The sequence below is a fragment of the Patiria miniata genome, unplaced genomic scaffold (genome assembly GCF_015706575.1).
Source record: "Patiria miniata isolate m_02_andy unplaced genomic scaffold, ASM1570657v1 HiC_scaffold_8, whole genome shotgun sequence".
Classification (NCBI taxonomy): Eukaryota; Metazoa; Echinodermata; class Asteroidea; order Valvatida; family Asterinidae; genus Patiria; species Patiria miniata.
Genome location: NW_024037075.1, coordinates 10,327,353 through 10,349,666, shown reverse-complemented (window position 1 = coordinate 10,349,666; position 22,314 = coordinate 10,327,353). Strand labels below are relative to the sequence as shown.

The window sequence follows — 22,314 nt, the reverse complement described above, 5'->3', positions numbered from 1 at the left end:
CCGCAGGTGATCTCTCTCCAGAATTTCTGAGACGACACCCAACGGGCCTGAGTGTGGGGGTCGGCTCCGTGGGGGAGTCACCGCCGCCATCCGAGGCGGGGGGCCGATGGCCCACCGCCACGTCCCCGGCCGCTAGTTCGTACATACTGACGCGCAGGGACAGAGTAGGGGCGTGGAGCTGAAACCATTGCACCAGAATGATGCCTTGGCCGTCTGTTGGTAAAAGGTCTTGAATGGTTTCTTAGGGGATGGGCGAAACGAGGCAGCACCTCCCGTTGCCTTCTTCCCAGATAACTTGGGCTTGTCAGTAGCTGAAGGCTTCTTCAAGCTCAGTTTGTCCGCTGTTTCGATTCTTTTGGCTTCAACTTCCAGAATCTCCTGGAATTTGCCTCCGAAAAGGTCTTTGCCCATAAGAGAAAGGTCTTCCAACTTCCTCTTAGCGCCTTCGTGCGGTATGTAAAGTGCCTCCATCACGTTAGTCCTATGTGATTTGGCGGACAAGATAGAGATTCTCGTAAACTGATCTATAGAAAACTGGAATTTGTTAGTCTTCCTCACATGCGCAGACGATATATTCAGATAACAAAAGTAAAAAGGTGCTTTGTTTGTGAGCCAAATCTAGCCGCCTCATCAACTTTCTCCATTGTATCTTCCATCTTTGATCTAGTTTGATCGACAAATATTGACTTGGTCGGGGCTTTGCCGCTATCTCCAGTCAATTTGTCCTTGGCTGTATCTGGAATAGCAGGAACCTTAAAGAAATTATCTCGGTCCTTTTCTGGAAACTGGAAATAGGCTGCCGACCTTTTGTTGAAAGCAGTCCATTTCTTTGAATCGGCGATCTGTTGGATGCGATCGGCGCATAAACGATCCACTGGCATAGCTGGGAAAGGTGGATCTCGAGGTTCCTCCACACCACTCCGGCGTTTGAAAGAACGACGGGTGGTCTCTGGCTAACTGCTCTCTGGTTGTTGCAGTACTCGAACCATATCACCTTGAACTAGCCTCAGCTGAGTCCCAAATGGCAAAAAATTGCCATGGTCAGTGGCCTCTTCATCCCCAAAACATCCATCTTGCGAGTGAGTGGAAGGGGGGTGAGTACTGTCGACATCTATGCCAGGAACATTTTGAACAGAAGTGCCCAAATTCATATATGGGTGTAAAGAAATGCCCACCTGTGATCTCGGGGGCGCCCAATCGCGGTCCGGAGTAGGTGGAATATCTGAGCAGACACTGATGGCAACCCCAGGATCTGGGGGCCCAGTGTGTTCCCCTTTCATCCCGTCGAAATCGGCAAGATTGTGCCCGGATCCGGCTGAATTAAGCCCGGATCCGGCTGAATTAAGCCCGGATTTGGCCGGATCCCGGCCGGATTGGAGCCGGATCCGGCCGGATCACACTCGGATCCGGCAGAAAAATGACCCGGATTTGGGTCCGGAAATGTGGCCGCCGGGAGTGACTTCTCAGTCACCGCTGGGGCCGATCTCCATTGTTGTTGTTTAGTGAGGGCTGCTAGCGAAACGTTGATGTCCTGGAAAGCTTTTAGAAAGATTTCCATGGATACACCTTTGTTTTTCTTTTGCTGATGCGTCGACTTACGGGGGGAATCCCCTGAAGAAGACGGCGCTGCCTTGTGTTTCTTTTTCTTACTTGGGTGACTTGATTCATTGAATGAAAACTCCGATAATATCCTGGGAATTCCGGAGCATTGATCAAAGAACGAAGTTGACTGCGAGTCCGTGGCCCGAATTTGGGGAGGAGGCAAGTCAGTCACCGCGAGTCCTGCCCATTCCGCACGGGTGGAAGCAGGAAGCTCGGAGCACAATGAACGCGCAGACGGGGCCGGTGAGGATTGAATCCTTTTACCGCTCCGTGACTGGTCGTCCCCGAGGGTTGCTGGAGCCAGCAGACCGGGGGGACGAGGCGAAGAAATTCCCGTGAAAACGCGGTAAATCGACGCCGGGTTGCTAGGTGACACCGATGGTCCGGAGACCGGTGGCGTGATCGAGCGACTAGTGGTCCCTTTTTGGGTCTTGCCCTTGGGACCGCTGGTGGCCTTTGATGCGGCCTTTTTAACCGCGGGACCCTTAGGGCTGGTCGCCTGGGGGGCCCTGGTTACACGGGGAATTTTATCCCCGGTATCCTCACGGTGTTCCATACCGTAGGACGTATGTTTGGTGCCGGTCAAAACGCGTAAACACGGTATGACCGTTACCGACTACGGCTATGTCCCTGCGTGGGGACTCACTGCTATCTCGTTTTTTCGTACCATTGTACAACTGAGATAAATGCAGTTGAGAACAGCCGAGGGGAAGGGAACGACCGCTGGTCGCTGTACCCCACGGACTTTTTCTTTACACGCCAGGCGAGGCGGCCGAGGGAAGGGAATGGCCAGCGGCCGATATACCCACAAATATCTCGCCGCTATCTCGTTTGTCGTCGTACTATCGAGATAGCTTAGGACGGTCGAGGGGCAGGGAACGACCTCTGTCGATATACCCAACGAAACGTCCTCTCCTAGCTTACTAGCTCCCCGAGCTAGCTGAAACGGTCAGGGGGGAAGGGAACGACCTCTGTCGATATACCCCCACTGTACTCGTCTCGCTAGGCCCTAGCTCACCGCGAGCTTAGGGGAAACGAACGGTGAACAGGGAACGGCCGAAACCGCTGTATTCTTCGAAACGTTTCGCTAGTCCCCTGAACGGCCGAAAGTCTGACTTCCGGAACAGGGGCCCCATGTGTGGGGCGACTAGCAGACCTTGTGGAGAATAACCGCACTTTCTCTCCGGGGATATACGACGCACTGTCTCCCCTAAAGGTCTTTACGGATTCGTCCGTCTATGGAGTCATAAATGAAATGCACTGCTTTTTTTTTTTTTTTTTTTTACAAAGAAATATTATTATTAAATAACTGTACAACAGAAAATAATAATAATAACTCAGGAAAGCCGACTTGGCTAAAAGGGGATTGCACTTGATCCCAAAGGGAGACCCCACGATGCCTACCCGGCACTGGGCTAGTCCCGCGGTGCTGACCTGGCCCGCCGCACGTGGTGTCAGACAAAGGCTGAAAACCTGCTACGCTACGTGCAAGAAAAACGAAATCAAAATGACTCCAAAATCACTCCAAATGAGAACTACTTAACTCAAACCAAACTCTACAGATTCTACACAACTCACTTGGTTGATAAATTCTATAAAACAGAAACTCTTAAAGCGAAAATCGTACAAAAACTCGTCAAAAGGCGAGAGCAAAAATATTTGCTTCTGCACGATGCCGTCGCTAAGAAAAAAGAACAAGTATAATGGCGGATTCATGACGTAGCATAATGGGTAGGCCCCGAGAGGGCGCTCGGTGGTTGATTAAATCTTTTAGCGTTTGAGCCTGTCGGCTGAATAAATATGCATATGTAGTAGCTATTGGGTAAGTGAATGAAGTAGATTATAGGTCTTGAATTACCAGTTGTACTTTCTTCAGTGGTGCTCTGTACGGTAGTTGTCTCTTCAACTGTAGTTGACTCTGGAGTAGTTGTGTACACAACAGTGGTTGTCACCTCCTCAGTAGTTGATGGTGCCTCAGTAGTTGATGGTACAGTTGAAGTAACAGTAGTACTCACAACAGTGGTTCTAGCCTCTGTCGTGGAGGCTTCTGTTGTTGGGAAAATGATCAAGTGTTTTTCACTTGTAATCGTCAAAAGTATAAAAGACAAGTTTCTTGCATATATTAAGCTATTAATTTTACCAATTTCTTTTCGGTATGTTTTTTCCCTGGACTATTGTAATGCAGATCATTTCAGGGAGTTCTCCGAATATTTTAGGCATTTTCATTTCTTTATTGAATGTTTTATCTTCAGCATTTGTATATATAAACATGCCATAATATTATATGTATGGGACAGCATGTATAACCCACTTAGCCAACAAATGTCAAGTCATTCAATCCTCAAACTTCCCCAAACAGCCCTAGCACTCAACAGTTTTATTGATTTATGGAGTAAATACAATGTAATACAATTTCATACAAGTGGTAAAGGGTTCCATTCCCTACTTGTACGGATATGCTCACAGCCAAACAGCTATGTGTTGACATGCTCAATAGGTGGAGGAACCTAGATTGTCAGCTGCTTGCCAAAGAGGGCATGTCAGGCTCCAAGACTCAAGCGGAATTCAAACTCACAAACCAGAAAACACGGAAAGAACAAAAACAGTCTGTCCAACCATTTCAACATCAGACCCAAATGCCACATGATGTCATATTCTAACCTGTTGTAGACTGCACTGTGGTGACTTCCTTTGTGGTAGATTCAGGGGTAGTGGTCACAACTGTTGTTACCTCCTTGGTCGTTGAAGGTGGGGCAGTTGTTGAAGGTGGGGCAGTTGTTGAAGGTGGGGCAGTTGTTGAGGGAGCCTCAGTAGTTGTCACACGAGTAGTTGACTTCTCAGTTGTACTTGGAGGACCTATAAGATACAGTCCACAAAGTTTCAATTTGAGCTGGGTGAAAACAAAATAATCTTTTGCTCTTTTTGCTCTTTAGTGGTCTTTATTTTCTAAAAAATCTCCTGAAGTATTCCATATAAGGGTCATAACATAAATTAAAACTTGAACCTTCATGGAAGCACTTGATAAAAGAGAATTATTTGTTTTGAAATACCAGTTGTGCTTTCTTCAGTTGTGCTCAGTACTGTAGTCGTCTCTTCAACTGTAGTTGACGCTGGAGTAGTTGTGTACACAACAGTGGTTGTCACCTCCTCAGTAGTTGATGGTGCCTCAGTAGTTGATGGTACAGTTGAAGTAACGGTAGTACTCACAACAGTGGTTCTAGCCTCTGTTGTGGAGGCCTCTGTTATTGGGAAAATGATTTAAAAAATGTTTGTCAGTTGTAATCTTCAAAAGTATAATAAACTCGAAGATAATAAGCTATGAACTTTACCAATTTCCTTTACTTGATTTTTTTTTAAATAATTTTTTAATGACTTTTTTTTATCATTAATGATTTTGTATTTGATGTTACATGTTGGTTTTTATCTTCAACGCAAACAATTCAAATGAACACAATCTAGTTCACATTGCATATAATCTGGTGGCCTACCACTTCTGCTGCTAATAAACTTGATTAACTTTCTCCTCCAAAGTTTGATACAAGTTGTCATAGATGATGGCCCAATTTGACACTTTGTCGTCTACCTTCTTGTGAATTCTTTCTGTGTTAGTCATAATATATTATTAAATCCCTTGTACAGTCACATCTAATTCTCCAGACAGTCGTGGATATAACTGTTTGATAATCAAAATTTTCTAATGCATTGAAAATTGTTTTCGCAAGTCCTGTTAGAACACTTGTAGACAATTTTTGCCTTTTTCACAAGTACAAGCAAAAACCTAGCTCACCTGTTGTTGAGGGTGCCTCTGTTGTTGAGGGTGCTTTGGTTGTAGTCACTGTGTTGTTTAAGAAAGCACAATAAAGTTTTGGTATATCTTTTATACTACCGTTTTGACTCATGGCCTAATGTAGTTTGACTAAGTTCCTCCAACGATGGACCATTGACGAAGGTCCCGCTAGGATTGCAATGGTTAGGCCGTTCACCTTTTATGATTTGTACGTTTCAGGTCAATCCAGTCAAGTAAGTAGTTTGCAGCAGTTTGACTAATTTTTTTTTCAACAGATATAAAAGCAGACGAAATTCAGTCATCATTCACATTGCATTTATTTTCCAATACTGTAGATTAAGCTCCATTTTTTTATCATTCTTTTCATGTTTCATTGATTCATTCAATTCTACAGCCGTTCCATCATTATACCTACGAAGTAAAGAGAAAATAAGTGACTATAATAATACCTCCGTGTTCACAACCGTTGAATATCACTTTGTAACCATCTGGGTTTGAGGTGATGATGCAAACTTTGAGTCCCGTCACCAACGCCATACTGGATGGTAGATAGATCTTTTGATCTGTTTTGCCAATAAAGATAGGAGAGCCAGCTTCATCTACTAGAGGCAGGTATGGTTGCCTGTCACCTGGTTGAAATTTGAAGGAAACAGTTATGTCTCCCGGTGGGCCTTGTTCTGTCTTTATGATGACCGACGTGATTTCAACCCGTGGGCTGAAGGTAGCCCCCAAACATGATCCATTGTGTGGTGATGTAACATCGTTGGGTGGGTTGCTAGGCCGCCACCATTCAGTCGGAGGTAATTCTTTGCCTGATTCTGGGTCTTCGCGTATTATCGTCACATTTGGCAATTTGTCAAGATCATCCGCACATACCTCTGGAGTAGTTGATGGTGGTGAAGTAGTTGACACTGATGTGATTCAAAATAAAAATGAAGGAAATAAAAAACATAAAAGATGCATACCACTGAAAGTAATGAAAAGATGATGAATGAGAGGTTTGTGGAAACACCATGTGGGAATAATTTCTCAACAGTTCCCAAACAGTTCAAGACTCAGGCCTACAAATATTAGAACAATGCAGAAAGTAACTTGAACATTCCCTTTAACCATACGACTATCAGAATCGAATGTCAGTCTATCTCACAACCTCTAACCTGTTGTGGACTCCACTGTGGTGACTTCCTTTGTGGTAGATTCAGGGGTAGTAGTCACAACTGTTGTTACCTCCATGGTTGTTGAAGGTGGGGCAGTTGTTGAGGGTTGGGCTGTTGTTGAAGGTGGGGCAGTTGTTAAAAGAGCCTCAGTAGTTGTCACACGAGTAGTTGACTTCTCCGTTGTACTTGGAGGACCTAAAACATAGTCCACAAAGTTTCAATTTCACTTAGGTGAACAAATAATAATGTTTTGCTCTTTTTGCTCTTAACTGATCTTTATTTAATGAGTACATTACTCCACTGTCCATGCCTGAAAGTTGAAAAATAATGGTACAGGGTGAGTAGAAAAAAGGGGGTCCCACACCCCCAATATTAAATCTCATATTTAAATAAGTCAGGTGTGTTAACAAACACAAATGCCCTGCAACCGTGACTGTTCCCATGACATACAACCACTCTTTTAACATCAACTTACATGTACATATGTACTTGGCTCACATGGAACGTTCATTGACATCATTAGTGTTTTCTGTAGGTTTTATATGAATTAATCCCTATGATGTCAGAGTAAATACAAGATTTCTATTGTTTTAGACACTGTGACCTTGGCCCTCGACATTTTGGCCTGAAATACAATAGGATTCTTAGGATTACCAAGAACAATCCACAAACCAAATTTGAAGTTCATATGTAAAGTATTTCTCAAGTTATTGCGCTGACAAAATTTCTTTTGTTTTAGCCGCTGTGATCTTGACCCTTGACCTTTCGGCCCCCAATGCAATAGACTTCTTAGGATTGCCAAGAACAATCCACAAACCAAATTTGAAGTTCACATGTTAAGTATCTCTAAAGTTATCACACTGACAAAATTTCTATGTTTTAGCCTCTGTGACCTTGATCTTTTGGCCCCAAATGCAATAGGCTTCTTAGGATTACCAAAAAAAACCAATTCACAAACCAAAATTGAAGGTCATATGTTAAGTATTTCTCAAGTTATCGCGCTGACAAGATTTGTCCGGACACCCACACACGCATACCCACACACTCTTGTTCCGTAATTGTGGGGACTTACACTCGTCTAAAGGTATTTTGTGGGGACCGAAAATGCTATGGGGACAGCAGAAAGTCCCCATAACTAGGTCCTAATTTGCCTAACAATCAAAAACTTCCCCATAATGCAGGGTATGCCTACCCACCCCCACACACGTGTGTAAATGCCGGCAATCGTGGACGCCCCATTGTCCCTAATCCTCTTTCCTTTGTTTGTACTCTACCTTTTTAGCGACAGCTGACATTGGTTTTGTACACGATTTGAGATCGTGGACGTTCGGTCAATCGTGAATGTTTTGTTTGCGCCCACATTCTTTTGTCCTACGTGTACGTCCACGATTGCCGGTGTTTACATACTCAAACCCACCCACCCACCCACGGAAGGACAAGGCGGAAACAGTATGCCCCTTCGGTTTCGCCGTGGGGCATAAAAACAAGACACACAATTACAGCTGAACAGTCTGTCCTTGAGACGATGTTGATGGGGATGTGAAAGAAGTGATTGAAAGCTCGGAATCACTTGTACCTGCTTGTGTCATGCGAGTGATCTTGTAAATACATTGTATATATATGCTTCATACCTTAAATGAAAACATGACAACAGAATTTTTGATTGTCACAATCAATTAAAAAAAAAATTGAAAACCACTCCATATACCATTGTCAGTTGCCACTAATTACGCACATGATTCATTGCACTAATTGGCTTTGAATTACCCTGCATGGTTATCTCCTTAATGCTTGAGTTGAATCCAACAAATTAATCCTAAAATGTTATCATCACGCTTGGGGTATTGATAGTGGAGCCAAGTGTACAAAATAGTAATACATGTACGTGCCAGTGTTGTAGTCAAGTACCAAAACTCGAGTACCAAGTTTTCCAAGTACACACAGTGCCGAATACAGGCCGAGTCCGAGTACTTTTTAGTCGAGTCCTGGGCCAAAAATCCGAGTTCAAGTTTTTCAGAGTCCGAGTACGAGTACAAAGATATCGAGTACATCCCGAGTATATTTTTAAACTAAAGCATTATGGAAATTAGCACCGTTACTTACATGTGATATATAAAGTAATTACCCAGTATTCCAAGAAATTAACACGCACTCATATTCAAAAGTGTTGTTTTTGCTTGGAATTCTTGATTTATTGACGATCTTCCTCATTCTGAAGGTTAAGACAATAGTCGGTTTTGCAATGCTTGTAAGTGCCTTTTCATTTTGTGTTCCCTATTTTACTTGGTTAAACACAACACCTATTTATTTGCATAGTTTTACAAATAAAATTGCAGACAGAAAAGTACAAACTATAGGCGTACTTCAGTAAAATTCAGTGCTATCTGTTGACCAGACTACCTTTACTTGCATAATCAAAAATGCTAATGTATCATCATGGTCATAGTCATATGAAGTGTTGTTGCACGAAAAGAGGTTTAATTCTATAAGATGTTTTGTTGATTGTTCACATAGGTAGAACATTTATGAAATGGACCATTTCCAGGGCTTGACTGAGAAAATCAGACGGGTCAGGAACCTAACACCCAGTCACGCCACATTTAATCACGTCATAGGAGGGGATCATACCATTAAGACAATGGAAAACAGCTTCTGTCCGTTAGCGAATATTCCTTGTGATCTCTAAACCCCCAAGATATAATTGCTGACGAAGAAACCATGTCTAGGTCTGGATCAAACTCGCCGCCATGTGCCAGAGAATGTGACGCGTTTCCAACAAAGAGTGATGTGCACAACCTCTTCCCCACGGATACGATCTTTCCACACCTTGTTAGTTAGAAAATGCCGCGTGTGATGAACGCACATGCAGCCCATGGAAAGAAGGTTGCGATTTATTTCACTGATATTCTTGTAGTATTCAGTAGGAATAGGACAGTAAAAAATGTGCACCAGCGATACTGCGAGCCCTGCCAATACCCATTCAAGAATACTCGATTTAGAGTCGATAAAGAATACAGCGCAATACTTTCATCATTTTTATATACACTCTGTGAAATTTTTGGTCAAAGTTTAGTATCAAAAACTTAGAATCGAAAAAATCCGAATTTTTTTTTTTTAGTACTGCGCGAATGGGATCGAGTTTACCGAGTACAATTTGTCGAGTTAAGGGACGAGTCCGAGTACAAAATTACAAGTACGTGCCGAGTAATTTTTTTTTCTCGAGTACTTATGATTGAGTACGGGCCAAGTACTTATTAGTACTGGAGTTGTACTCGAGTTAGAGTACGAATACTCCAACACTGGTATGTGCACAGTAACGAATTAATTGCGTGTGTGGTCGGTCCGGTATACCACGCACGCACTGCCTGCAGCACTTGTCATTCAATAAGATGACCCCCAAAATGGACAGAGCGCATGTCTACAGACAAGAGGGGGTGCTGGTATTGATATGCTCACGATGCACATGCGATGTGTATGCAGTACGACACCCTTTTGCGGCACAGATGCATATGCAGGGATCATGGGCCGTGCCAAACCACTGTTCAATCAACACTTATTGCCAACTGCAGTACAAGAAGTCGATACCAATGTGAGAATGTTTTGTAATGCCAACTTACACAAAGGATTTTGTGATGCTTTTTATGGAAAGGGGACCGAGAGAAACAGGACGACATGAGTGAAATGGCGACTTATAAGAGCCAACTTAGAAATAAAAAATTCAATGGAAATTTACGGACAATTGGAACTTTAGTCAGACAGCGGACTCGAGCAATTTGACAAGTTATACGATGTCGGTTTAGCCGGAGTTTACTGTATTCAACAAAGTCCTAACTCATAGTGTTTGCCTAACCTGGGTTGTTAATAAAGATATTGTGTACTACTGTTGTTGACAGTTGTTGAAACATGTAATGTATTCTGTGTCATTTTTTTTGTTGTTCAAAACAGGTTTTTTGGTCATTGTGTTGAAATGGTGATATTCTTTAGACGTATTGAGCAGTTACAGTAATTTTTTTTATCTAAAAGTAGCTAATAAAGTTGTCTTTCCAGTGATTATTATGTTTGGTGCTACATATTTTTTTTAAATATAACATTTATTTTTTTTTAATTTGGGTTCTGCTTTTTTTGGACTCCCCCTGTATATTCCTCATCAATTAAGTCCCCCCCCCCACACAGAAGTGTGGTTGGGGCTACGGGCTAATACTTACCTGTAAAACCATCTACTTATGCATATTCCCTATGGCAGCAGGTATTTCCCGCTAAGAATTTTATACAATAGGGCCCTCTGGCACTCTACCCATAATACCCAGTGGAATGCGTGCCTCGTGAGCGTCCTCTTTTCTCGAGCATTAAGTCGGAATACTCATTGCATCATTGGGGTAGGAGGGAGGGATGCTCTACAGGTAAGTATTCGCTCGTAGACCCCAACCACTTCTGTGGGGGGGGGAGTCTACTTTGCTCAACTTACCTGTAGAGCAATCTACTTATGCATAGACTAGCACCGTCAAGGCGGTGGGTCATGCCAGATGCACAAGCATTATGACATAGTACATGTACATATAGACACTATTTTACGTATCGACTTCAATAAAGAATCAGAGTTAGGAGACACCAATTCTGGGGAAGTCTCCAGTCTGAAAATGTCCTGAAAACGTGGTGGGGCTCAGTCAGTCGCCCTCAACACTGCTCTCCCATGCTCTGCCTTATTTTGTGCATGCGGAACAATCACATGGCCGCAGTAGACCGTCGAAAGCAAGAAACTGTGTCACAAACACCAATGGGGGGTTTCTCAAGTGAGAGTACACAGTTGAGCAGACTGCCTGCCCACCTATTCGTCGATGTAAGCCACAACCTTGTCAAAGTCACATTGAACCAGGATCATCTGGCACATCACTGATTACAGAAAATAATATCGCAGTTTATCCATGACTGCCAGCATCTCAAGTCTGTTAATGGAACTTGAATGATGCTCACACAGGGCGGCAGGGCCTCAGCAATCCCCCACTGGATGCGGGTGGTGGGTAGTCAACTGACAGGGTAACGTGTCTGCCATGACAGTTTTGATCTGTGAGAGGCACACCCTTGTGTGGTTGGCAACGTCGAACCACCACTGGAGGCACTGCACAAGTCAGGTCATGGCATGCACTGCATGCACTGATGACTGGGCCGGTACAAGGAAAATAGGTGAATGCCACCAATCTCTGCGCAGCCAAAGTGCCTTTTTACTATCTGAACAGAGGCCAGGAGTGAGGCAGAAAAAGGCTGGATGGGGCCACCATGAAGTTGCAGAGAGAATCTTTGTTTGAAAACCACAAAATTCTCAGTGCTCTTGCCTGATAGGAAGTTGCAGAAGATAGAAGGTGGGACTTGAATCTTTGGCGGGCGCCCTTTGACTGGAGAAACAGTTCATCATGCAAGTTACCCCGGCGGGCCGAGGCCGTTAGGGTCTGCACTCATGTAAACTAATAGATTACTGAGTGCAGATTAAGATTTAAGTTAAGATTAAAAGATTAAACCTAATGTACTCCGTGCGGATAAAGAGGGAGGCTAAACGGTAATGATCAGATTATTGCTTGAAGAGCAGCAGACATTTTGGATGCAGGCACAATCTTGCGAATGTGGTCCACACTTGCCTGAACTACGAAAATATCACAACACACAGTCGCTGAATTTACGATCAGGCTGGGGTTCATTGTGAAGAGCAGCTGCCATCTGATGAACCATCATAATGCAAGGGTCGAATTAACCCCATAAACAACAACCGTCTAGCACACCTGGAGGGACGAGTTGCACACGGCCACCGTCAGTGGTTGAACGACTCCCTCGGAGACAACAGACAGTGTAATTATGTACATACATGTACTGTATACGGTACAATGTACATGTGCATGAAAAATGTAGCGATTTCAGTGCAGCAAGAAACAACGACGCACAGCTAAAGCACTGCGCGGCATGTCTCTTTGTCCTCCAGTGACCCAACCATGACTAATGTAGAGGCTACAGAGCACAGCTTCCAACTGAACTCAAACGGGCTGTTTCATCAACGTGCCCACCAGGCAATACTTGTACAAATGTATATGACCGACAATGAAGTCGACAATGAAGCCAAGAACAATTGCAAGTCTTGCAATGAGTGGGCCAAAAACTGAGTCCTCATCCCGGAAGCATTTGCTGTGGTGGGATTGGTGCAATAATTCGCCCGAATTAGAAGAATAAGAAGAATGACATAATGTTGTCGATGTGTTCCACACACACTTGATCCAACAGAAGTTTGGGGAACACTTTGTCATCGTTAGATCTGGAGCCCGTCCTGCGCTTGACAGATTTATGATTGGGCGGAGGGGGCTCATCGGTAGAGGGTAAGTTAAGTACCCGTATAATGTCCCTCTGCAGCAAACGGAGTTCCGTCTCTGCGATGGACAGCAGTTGTAATTGGTCTGGTTCTTCGTCATCATTGGATGAATCAGCCGATTGTGAAGGCCGAGTTGACTCTGGTAAATGAGAGCCGTCTGCAGGGGCTAGATGTACAGAACCATGCGGTGGTGGCTGGGCAACACCCTCGGAGATTATAGGCATACAAGTCATAGATGGGTGAAGACTGAACACAGGCGGGGATTCTGGCACACAGCTAACTGTGTGTGGTAGGTCCCTTTGTCTCTGGTCCACCCAACCCAATGTGAAGTGTTCGCTGTAGACCGGGCCTCCTGTGCATGCCACCATGTGTGGTATACATGAACATATACATGTATGTACATGTACATTTTTTATAAATGTACAATGTACATGTATCTCCTTGTATTTGGGCCACGTAACTGTGACCAAATACTGACAACTGTTAAGCATTCACGGAGCACGGCTAACTGTGTGCGATATGTCCCTTTGTTCACGGCCACCCACGGGCTTCAGGGAGGCACCAATAGGGCCCGCCTGGCGGCCTGCAGTCATAGACGATAGCATAGCTGAAAACAAATGAAAAGCCTAGCCTGCAGAAAATCAGACCTCGAGATCGAGTCCTCACCTTGGGTGCGTTTGCCCCAGTGGGACCGGTCAGAGGAGCTGTCAGAGTCTGAAGAAGAATGGCATGATCTGCGATCAGCCTTCTTTTTCTTTTTGTTCTTCTCCTTTGAAGAACAGCCCCAGGGTGTGTGGAGAAAAATTCGGAAGACACCTGGGGAACCGAGACCCACGAACAATGGAAAAAAATCCAATGACGAGAATGGTCCCTCAGAGCAAGATACAATGGGGGCCGTAAGGCCGGGGTACCCCTGGGCGACCGGCTTCACGTCGCTCATAGCATACCCGGCCGACAGCACCTCAGGCCCCGTGGGCTGAGTGAGCGCTGGTTGGTCCAAAAGCCGGTACAATAGCCCGGCAACCAGTGGTACTCCGCACTGTGTCAGGAGGGCATGGGTAACTAGAGCCTACTGAAGCGTGGCGGTTGGTCCCCTCAGGCTGCCCCGTGTTCGGGGAAGAGTCGGGTGGTATAGCGGCACTTGTACCCGAGCCACGCCTGCCCTGTCGGCCCTTTTTAGGCTTCACTCCAGCACAGGAGGGTATGTTTTGGAGGAACCTTAACGGAACGTGCCTTTCGTCTGGCTGTTCCGCTTAAATTGACCAGAGAAGGAGACCGAGGTCCCTTCAACTGGTCAGCAGAACTGCCAATGCCCCCAGCCGGCAAAGGCTGAGGGTGCTGGACGAGGGACTGCTACCGCGGTAATGACACGGTGCTAACAGCAGAGTCCCCCGAAAACTTGGTCTGTCACGTACATGAGTAATTCTCCCCGGTTTCTGACTGATCCATTCTCCCCAAGCGCTTCATAATAATCGAATAAATATAACAAATATATCAAGAAGATGAGAAACTCTACAAACTAACTGTTTTACTAAAAAAAACTTCTCTTAAAAAAAAAAGGGCATAAAATGACGATGAAAACAGGAGCTTTTTTACACACATTATACCCTACCTGCCGCTAAGAGAAAAGAGGACGCTCACAAGGCATGCATGCCACATGGTATTATGGGTTGGGCGCCAGAGGGCGCATTGTATAAAACTCTTAGCGGGAAATACCTGCTGTTATAGGGAATATGCATAAGTAGATTGCTTTACAGGTAAGTTGAGCGAAGTAGACCTTGAACCTTCAAATTCATGGAAGCACTTAATAAAAGAGAATTCCATGTCATTGGTCATGAGTTACCTGTTGTACTTTCTTCAGTGGTGCTCAGTACTGTAGTTGTCTCTTCAACTGTAGTTGACTCTGGAGTAGTTGTGTACACAACAGTGGTTGTCACCTCCTCAGTAGTTGATGGTGCCTCAGTAGTTGATGGTACAGTAGAAGTAACGGTAGTACTAACAACAGTGGTTCTAGCCTCTGTCGTGGAGGCTTCTGTTATTGGGAAAATGATAAAATGTTTGTCAGTTGTAATCGTCAAAAGTGTAGTAACCTGAAATATTACAACTATTCATATTAACAATTTCTTTTTTTGGTTCTCTTTTTTTTTTAGAAAATTGTGGTACAGATCATTCCAGAGAGTTCCGAGAATATTTTAGGCATTTCCATTTCCTTATTGCAATTTTTTGGTCTGAAAATGGATTAATATAATTTCAGCATTGTATATAAATGTGCCGTAATATTAAATATATTCACAGTCGGGACAGTGTATTCAACCACTTAGCGCTCAAAGTGCCAAGAAATGTCAAGTCAAACGTCCCCAAAGAGCCCTAGCACTCTATAGTTTTACAATGTAGCATAATTTTTATACAAGTGCTATTGGGTTAAATTCCCTTCTCGTTAGGAAAATGCTCACAGCCAAATAGCTATGTGTTGACATGCTCACTGGGTGGAGGAACCAAGATTGTCAGCTGCTTACCAAAGAAGGCATGTCAGGCTCCAAGACTCAAGCAAAATTCAAACTCACAAACCAGACACTAACATAGAAGGAACAAAAACAGTCTGTCTAACCATTCAAACATTAGACCCAAATGTCGCATGATGTTATATCTAACCTGTTGTAGACTGCACTGTGGTGACTTCCTTTGTGGTAGATTCAGGGGTAGTGGTCACAACTGTTGTTACCTCCTTGGTTGTTGAAGGTGGGGCAGTTGTTGAAGGTGGAGCAGTTGTTGAAGGTTGGGCAGTTGTTGAAGGTGGGGCAGTTGTTGAAGGTGGGGCAGTTGTTGAAGGTGGGGCAGTTGTTGAGGGGGCCTCTGTAGTTGTTACATGAGTAGTTGTCCTCTCTGTGGTACTTGGAGGGACTAGAAAAGCAACACTTGATGTTTAAATTGTATTAAGTATATCAAGTATGGTCTGTTTCTTTTAAAGATCACAATTTCATTTATGGTTAGCAATTCCTTCAGCCATTTGATAGCCACATAAATTCTACAGTCTGTCTGTACCTGTTGTACTTTCTTCAGTGGTGCTCAGTACTGTAGTCGTCTCTTCAACAGTAGTTGACTCTGGAGAAGTTGTGTACACAACAGTGGTTGTCACCTCCTCAGTAGTTGATGGTGCCTCAGTAGTTGATGGTACAGTTGAAGTAACGGTAGTACTCAAAACGGTTGTCCTAGCCTCAGTTGTTGAAACTTCTGTTTGTTGTAAAGTTATACTATTTTAATGCTGATTCATTTAGAATAGGTTGTATCAAATTGAGAACAATTAACCATTTCACCTTGCATGTGAACTGTAGACCTACCTCATGCAGGGATATACTATATATACATGAACTCTGTACATGCATGTATATGTATATGTCCACATATTTAAAGCTATAGTCCATCATTTGCATCCATCCGAAAAGTAACTGGCGTAATTACTTTTGAAAAACAAACTTTGTTGAAAGATAGTAGGGAACTAAACTCCCTGTGAAATCATTCTTTCTGGCAAGCTGTCATTTTGAAGTGATTAACGAAAAAAGGCCTTTCCAACAGTGCGTCTTAAGATGCACCGTAGGAAAATCTAAATTAGTAGTGCGTTTTGTTATTCGGCGATGCACACGCGCACGGTTGCTATAATTCTTCGGATCAGTGCCCGACTTCGCTTATAGCTGCAATTCAAAACAATTCAACACATGATTCAGTAACTTTTGATTTGAAATTGAGATCCTAGAATGCTGTTTTTTCTAGGAATATACAGCTGAAGCTTAGCTGAAACTTCATCAGGTTAGTTGTTCAGTATCCTTCATTAGATTTTGAACACATTTGTTGCTTCAAACGAACAAAATGCACAAATTACAAATGATGGACTATATCTTTAAGCATTTGTAGATTGAACATGAATAAAACTTAAATGTAATCAGTCATTTGTAGAAAACAAATAGACTTCTGGCAATTGCTGGAGGACTTTCATCCCTACTTGTGGTTAATAAACAGATAAATCCACTCTCAGAAACATATGTAGCACGATATGGGACAGAGGGACCTCCCCCCTTTGTGTTGGTCATTGTGTTACAGAATCTCAGCAATTCATTTCAGATATCTAAGGGGATGTGTAAGGGAACAATAGTCTAGGGTTTGCATAGGGTATAAGGAAATGGGGAGTACCCTTAGTCTCATATCATGCTGGGTATACTCAGAAAGTTTGAGGCTAATTATTTAACGTGACATATGAATTTTGTTTGCCTTTGCTCACTTTTATAGTTGGTTTGATTTTTATAACAGATACATACCAGTTTGGCAGTTTGATATCATTTGTATACAAGTATTGAATCCCTGACTGGATACATAACCCCTCATATTCCCTATTCATACATAAAGGTGTGAATTTATGAGTTTTTTTTTTTCAATTCAGGTGATTCACAATGCCGTGCGCCACCAAGAGTTTGCCACGGAGAGTCCATTTTCACATTTAGGGTTCACAAAACACGGCCTATGTGAATGAGTGTCAGTAGAGAGCTTGAGCTAATTTGTAATAGCTTGGGGCATAACATTCTGCCGCCTTACAAAAAAAAACACGATATTGATAAAAAGAAATGAAAAGGGCAAACAAATACTCGAATCATGCACTTGAAACTACTGACCGGAATTTTTTTTGTTCAAATGTCCCGTGCTGTGAATTTGTTGACCATCTCCCAAAATGCACTGGGAAAAAATGAACTCTCTGTGGCAAACTCTTGGTGGCACTCTGCATTGCCAGGTTGCCAGCATACAAACCAAAAATCCTGTTTTGTAGTTGCTTGCAAAAGAACGAATGGGAAGCATGGGGTGCCGGATTCACATTATAACAATGACACAGAGAGAATCTGAAACAGTCTCTGTAACCAGTTGACCCTTAGGCTGCCAATTCAAAAGTATAAAAACTCTAACCTGTTGTAGACTCAACTGTGGTGACTTCCTTTGTGGTAGATTCAGGGGTAGTAGTCACAACTGTTGTTACCTCCTTGGTCGTTGAAGGTGGGGCAGTAGTTGAAGGTGGGGCAGTTGTTGAAGGTGGGGCAGTTGTTGAAGGTGGAGCAGTCGTTGAAGTTGGGGCAGTCGTTGAAGGTGGGGCAGTTGTTGAAGGTGGGGCAGTCGTTGAAGGTGGGGCAGTCGTTGAAGGTGGGGCAGTCGTTGAAGGTGGAGCAGTTGTTGAAGGTGGGGCAGTTGTTGAAGGTGGGGCAGTTGTTGAAGGTGGGGCAGTTGTTGAGGGAGCCCTTGTAGTTGTCACATGAGTGGTTGACCTTTTTGTTGTACTTGGAGGAGCTGGAAATCACAACAGCCTATTTTTAGATTTGATTAATGATTATCAAATATGGTCTATTCCTATCACAAATTCTTTCGTGGAACGGTTTGATTGCAGTTAATGTTATACACGATATCATTACCTGTTGTACTTTCTTCAGTGGTGCTCTGTACTGTAGTCGTCTCTTCAACAGTAGTTGACTCTGGAGTAGTTGTGTACACAACAGTGGTTGTCACCTCCTCAGTAGTCGATGGTGCCTCAGTAGTTGACGGTACAGTTGAAGTAACGGTAGTACTCACAACAGTGGTTCTAGCTTCTGTTGTTGAGGCTTCTGTTTGTGGTCAAGTTATACAATGGTTAACTTTGTTTCTCATTTTGACCAAGTAGAACTATATTTAACAAAATAAGCTTATGCATCCAATAATGCATGTGTATCATAAATAACCAGTTTCATCTTATTACACATTACATATATTTCAAATGTTTCCAAATCCAGATGCATCCCCAATGAGATTTATGTATTTACCCAACCACAATGGTTAGTCCTCAGTGTGTACCTTGCCATGTGATGACTTTGAACTTTTCTGGTCCTTTTTGTTTTATTTCTTGACAAGTTGCTACTCATGTAACGAGACAGCGGCATGCGTAACTAACAAAACTGATAATTGTTACTTTATTGAAATATTAAGACATTTTGCCTTATTATAGGTTTTCCCGGCCGAATTCGGGAAAACAGCAGTCAAATTTATTAACGTGCATTCGTTTCCGAGCGATTTTTCTCAGCTGGTTGTTCTCATGATTCATTTTCACACTTTGAGTCTTCAATTTTGTTTGCAGACTTTGAATTGTGTACTTTCAGGCATTCAATTTAGAACTAGCTTCATTCAATTAGATGATGCATACCCGTCATTCAATTTCGCGCTAGGCGACTAGAAGGAGAATTCCCTCCTGAATTGTACTTTCGTTTTCGACTATGGGCAATCATTTTCGCACTTCGAGCCTTCAAATTGGAGAAGGAAAGTACAGTATTTATGAGGACAACTGAAATAGATGATGCTTATATTCACTAAATGGAGTTTACTGAATAATTTGTTATTTTACATAAAACAAATACCCACCCACACACACACACGCACCCATCTCATAGTTATACTCATGAGGACCTGATCCTTTTGTTTGTACTTCAACTTTTTTTCTTGACTGCTCCCATAAGGTTTGTACACGAATTCTCCCGAGGACCTGGGCCCAGGTCCTCGGGCCCATTAAAATTGCACACACCCACTGTCCCAATTCCTCAGTCTGAATGGATAACCAACCCACGCAAGTGTGTATTTGCCTGCAATCGGGGACTCCTATTGTCCCTCTTTTGTTTGTACATTAACTTTTTAGGAATACCTCCCACATGTTTTGTACACATCGCCAAATTGGAGACCTTCGGGAATTGGGGACCCTATTGTCCTCTGTTGTTCAATGTCCCCTATTGAATGCAGAAACAAACTCAACAACACACACCCACGTTTGTTTATGATGTAAATCGAGGATTTTCTATTGTTCCTCTCCCTTTTCATTTGTTTATACTCTAACTTCTTTGCCACAGCTCTCATTGGTTTCGGACATGTTTTTCTAATTTGGTTCCTGTCCTCCATTCATTGATGATGTTGTATGTGTGTGTCCTCGATTAATACACCATAAACAAACACACGTTTGTTTAAAGTGTAAATCGAGGATTTTCTTTTGTTCCTCTTCCCCTTTCTTTATTTGTACCCTAACTTTTTAGCAACAACTCTCATTGGTTTTGTACACACATTTAAATCGTTGACTATCGGTCAATCATGGACCCTTTATTTGTGCCCTAACCCTGTTGTCCTTAGTGCCGGTATTTACATGCTCACATGTGCATTATTTATGTGTTGTGCCAATTAAAATTATTCGGAATTTGTTCGCAATGGCCTAATTTCTTTATTTATCACAATTTGCAAGTACTTCTTTGTCTCTCCATTTTTCATTTATCTTTTGTTTCTCCTTTTTGCATGCCCCCTCCTTTTTCATTTATTAATCCTTTCTGTTATAAATATATACTTTCGGGTGTTTTATTTCATTTTACTTATAATATGCATGTAGGTGTTGTTTGTTCTTTTTATAATTATTTAAAACGAAACAAATTACATATCAGAAAATTAACATTAAATGAAAAACATTGCACAAATGTCACAAATGCTTGCCTATTCACAAAATTGAATGCCCAAAATGCTTACGCGGAGAGTCCGCGTGAATTTGAATGCTATTTGCATGTTTTTTTCAAATTGAATGCTGACTCTTCAATTATGTTTTACAAATGTGTGCAATCGTGTGCTCATGAAGTTAATTTTAATGATCATTTTTGCTCTTTGAATGGTGATCTAGTTCGTCAATCAATTTCGTCCTAAATTGAATGAACCTATGGTTAATTCAGATGCTAAGTTTACGAAATTGGGCGGGAAAACCTATATTTCAGAAATATTGAATACTAAATCATGCAATATCTTTAGAAATATGTACAACATAGAGTTGAGGCTTCCGTTTGAAGTAATGTCACACGATAAGTTTGTTTAAGCTTTAATAGTCCATGGGCCAGACCAGTTGTTGCTACTGTTGTGATACTACTTAATGCATGCATGCAGTAGTCTCTTGACCATGGCTGATTAAAAATGCTCACCAACACACGGAGGACTCTATATTTGTGCCATCGATTATCCTTATTCTATCTCCATATCTCTACAGCTACCACTTGAGGTAGCAAAACTTAAATGGTGTTAATTTCTTTGTTTTATCACTATAAAGTGAAAAAAATATGATAGCCTTTCATAATGAATGGCATACTGTATGTTTGATGAAGTTGCTCCTTTTAATGTAAACCCTATGGGTATCAGAGGGCAGGCCACAACCCCCTAAAATTCAGTGATCTCTCCAAACTTTTACCAGGGGTCAATACCCGCCCCATGATACCCATAGGATTATAACGTTATTAGGGGTCTGGACATTCAAGCGGTGATAACCAATAATAAGCTACCACATTGAAACTAGAGATGTACAGCAATCCAAAAATAGCAACCAGATTTTGCCACCTCAGGTGGAACAAATTGGTGAATTTTGGGGTCCTGGCCCATGGGCTATAGTAAGTTGAACAAATTCAAATCTAATTCCCCATTCATATGGTACCTAAATTCTTGGCCTAGCATTTACTTTTACTAACTACTCTACCAGTGCAAAAGTTTGATCAATTATCACTTTCGTTTTCCACATATTTGTGCCTCTCTCCTGCCTTACTAATTTTCCTTTAGATCTTCTGATAAATGGGTATAGTATCAGCTTCAATTGTTCACTGGCACACTCAAGAATGGGGTTTCCAGCAGCGGCGTAGCCAGGGTTTTGTTTTGGGTGGGTGGGGCCTGTGGGAGGGGGCCATGGGCGTCGCGAGGGGGGGGCAAGGGGGAAAGGGGGAAAAGCAAAAAACAAAAAACAAAACAAAAAACAAAAAAAAGGAAAAAAAAGAAAAGAGAAAAAAGAAAAGAAAAAGAGGCGCGAAGACATAGTGGTGAAAATTTAATGGGTGGGTGGGGGGGGGGGGGCAAAATGTCCCTGCCCCCCTCTAAAACTGATAAATCGAGAATGTGTTGAAAAATACAGGCATTTTTTGGCAACATTTTGTTTTGCCCCCCTCTATAAAAAATCCTGGCGACGCCCATGGGGGGGGCCCCCACAAATTAAATCTTTGCTGCAAGGTAGACATTTAGGGGGGCGTGCGCTGGTTTCCATATAGGACATGCAAATGCTTTGTCTCATTAATGCATAGCTGCCAACTTTTCAAAATCCCAATTAGTAATCAACCCACGTGGTCATTTTAAACTGCTCGTTTTATCAAAAGCATTACCAACATCGAGTACAGGTACATGGTTTACATGTACACATACATGTGCATACCCTTCTTGTTGTGAATAATAATGTACTGTAGGCCAAAAGATAATTAAAAAAAAATTTAAAAAAAATTAAAAAAATTAATATTTTTTTTTTTAGTATTAATTTTGTTTTAATGTCTGTATTTGTTTGTTGAAGTCAAATAAATAATAACAATAATAAC

The 22,314-nt window shown here is 42.5% G+C and overlaps 2 protein-coding genes across 2 annotated transcripts in view; both read right to left on the bottom strand.

The window, feature by feature from the left end:
- Positions 1-5,360: 5,360 nt before the first annotated feature.
- On the bottom strand, positions 5,361-8,320 carry LOC119719720 (mucin-2-like). The gene is made up of 4 exons (XM_038189219.1): positions 8,314-8,320; positions 6,547-6,741; positions 5,839-6,300; positions 5,361-5,437 (listed from the first exon to the last, which is right to left on the bottom strand). The coding sequence occupies exons 1-4, from the start codon at positions 8,318-8,320 to the stop codon at positions 5,361-5,363; spliced, it is 741 nt and encodes a 246-aa protein (XP_038045147.1).
- A 4,427-nt stretch (positions 8,321-12,747) lies between these two features.
- The window catches only part of LOC119719719 (mucin-5AC-like), a 111,554-nt gene continuing 101,987 nt past the window's right edge, over positions 12,748-22,314 (bottom strand). The window contains exons 27-29 of the mRNA XM_038189218.1: positions 18,340-18,528; positions 13,562-13,711; positions 12,748-13,247 (exon numbers count right to left, since the gene is read on the bottom strand). Of these exons, the coding sequence (XP_038045146.1) occupies positions 12,748-13,247; positions 13,562-13,711; positions 18,340-18,528 (839 nt within the window). The remainder of the gene's footprint in view (positions 13,248-13,561; positions 13,712-18,339; positions 18,529-22,314) is intronic.

Bases quoted from the DNA above. Each gene is read 5' to 3' on its own strand.
- LOC119719720 (XM_038189219.1), bottom strand. The intron at 6,301-6,546 runs GTTAGAGGTTGT...GAATCACATCAG, and splicing joins CACAGTGGAGTCCACAACAG to TGTCAACTACTTCACCACCA. The intron at 5,438-5,838 runs GTATTATTATAG...TAAACAACACAG, and splicing joins CAACGGTTGTGAACACGGAG to TGACTACAACCAAAGCACCC.